The 2,126-nt window shown below is 37.4% G+C and overlaps 1 protein-coding gene across 1 annotated transcript in view; it reads left to right on the forward strand.

Moving 5' to 3' along the window:
• The window catches only part of LOC109836430, a gene marked incomplete at its 5' end in the record, with an annotated part of 10,629 nt that extends 10,258 nt beyond the window's left edge, over nucleotides 1-371 (forward strand). Inside the window, one exon of the mRNA XM_020404328.1 lies at nucleotides 4-371. Within this exon, the coding sequence (XP_020259917.1) occupies nucleotides 4-34 (31 nt within the window). The remainder of the gene's footprint in view (nucleotides 1-3) is intronic.

Below are 2,126 nucleotides of genomic sequence, written 5' to 3' on the forward strand. Positions count from 1 at the left end.
CAGATATGCAAGGTCCAAAATGAGAAGAACTTAGGGCGAGAAAGAATGAGGTCGTTACTGATTTGCAGGATGGGTTTCATAGTTTTTCATATGATGCCTGCATCTAATAGTTCCATAGATTATGAAATAGTAGTGTATGTTCACTTGGAGCTGGCGTGCAGTACTTTGCTATTCAATCGCTGCCTGTCCGTATATTACAAAGATGTGAATTTGTATTGCTCTTCTGCCCTAGCAAGCACTAGTTTCATGTTCATCACTTTTGCTGATGCTTGATTTTTCCTGAGTTGAGAGATTTTGTTCTGATGCAGTGATGGTGGACTATTGAGGTCTGGTTCAAGCTTAAAAAATTTGCTTTACATTCTTTGGTACAATGCTATTAACTTTGTTGGCTGGTATATAATTGACAATCTCAGGTCTTTTTGGGTTGTCATGTTGTATTCAATAGCAACAAAATTAGAACGCTCACCATTAAGTTACAGATTTAGAATTAGAGTACGTTCGTTATACAGAGGGTGCTTATCATGAGCTAGCAGATTGTCTGGCAATATTATGACTATTATAACGGGGTCTTACTGTTCAAACTATGTTTTGAACTATTTTTTGGGAGTTGGGTCTTTTCTGGTTGTTTTGTGATTAGATGGGGATGGCAGGTTGATATGGTGATGTAAATGTCTTAACACGAGAGGTTTTGCATAATTATTAGTCGGTCTTGTTCGAAGGGTAGAGTACCCTTAATATGCCCCTCCGTTTGATCCTCCTCATCCTCTCATTTGTTTCTGTATCATGTTTGGTGGTGGCCGTCACCACCGAGCTCCACCCTGATGCCCACACTACCGGGCAAAAATGTGCTGACTTCGACACTGACACCTCTCCCCAACGCCGCTCCCAGATGCCAAAACTCCAATGCCCTTGTCCTTATGGTCCTGTTTATTGGATTTAATGCTTGATGATTTGAGAGAGTGAATAAGGTTCTGACACAAGTAATGTTGAATTATATTGCATTTTTATTTTTATTTTTCCTATTTTATTTTTATTTTATGGTACAAAGTAAGGTTAGTGGTTGCTGCTGTGGCGGGGGGGGAGGGGGGGGGAATACCGGGCAAAAATGTGCTGACTTCGACACTGACACCTCTCCCCAACGCCGCTCCCAGATGCCAAAACTCCAATGCCCTTGTCCTTATGGTCCTGTTTATTGGATTTAATGCTTGATGATTTGAGAGAGTGAATAAGGTTCTGACACAAGTAATGTTGAATTATATTGCATTTTTATTTTTATTTTTCCTATTTTATTTTTATTTTATGGTACAAAGTAAGGTTAGTGGTTGCTGCTGTGGCGGCTGGGTAGGGGTGAGCAAACGGTCAGTTTTGACCTGTTTCAATTAAACTAAAACCGAAGTGAAGCAAACCGAACCAAAGATTGAACCGAACCAAACAATACTATGTAAAGTTAGTGTTCTCTTTGTACGTTTTATTTTATTTTTATAGTAGAATGTAAAGTTAGTGTTCTCTCCAACATAACAGATTTTTATATGTACCAAAATATTTGATCATGAGAGCCAGCTATTTATCATGAGAGCCAGCTATCTTCACTTGGTATAACCCCAAAGAATTGCTACTAAAGTGCAACTTGTCTGTTGCTTAATTAGGACAACCTTGTGTTATTGTAAATATTATGATAAGGATTAACATTATTTTAAGTTCTCATGTAATCGTCAAACTAATATCAAATTCTTATTTAAAATACACTTCATGAATGCTTGAACTTTCATGATCTCCTCTTCTGACATCATGACATTGTTAAAACATTGGGAACCATCGCCTCCACTGCCAAAAGCAGTAAAATGTACCATGAGGCTGAGGGGGTGTCTGTTTCAACTTTTTTTTTTGGATATAGGGTAAATTATAAATTCTAGGATGGAAAAATGAGTTTTTTTGAGTTTATGGATTCTATAACCTTTATTTGATTCAAAATAAATTTTGGGACATTGAATACCCAAATAATAAAAAACTATTATATTATAGCATTTGTGAAATCCCCTCTTTGAGAGAGGATTTAGGCTAGATCTCTCCCAACGCGTGTCCAGCTCATCAAACTTTACACTGATATCCTGAAATTAGTTTCCTAG

Source organism: Asparagus officinalis, chromosome 1 (assembly GCF_001876935.1).
Source record: "Asparagus officinalis chromosome 1, Aspof.V1, whole genome shotgun sequence".
NCBI lineage: Eukaryota > Viridiplantae > Streptophyta > Magnoliopsida > Asparagales > Asparagaceae > Asparagus > Asparagus officinalis.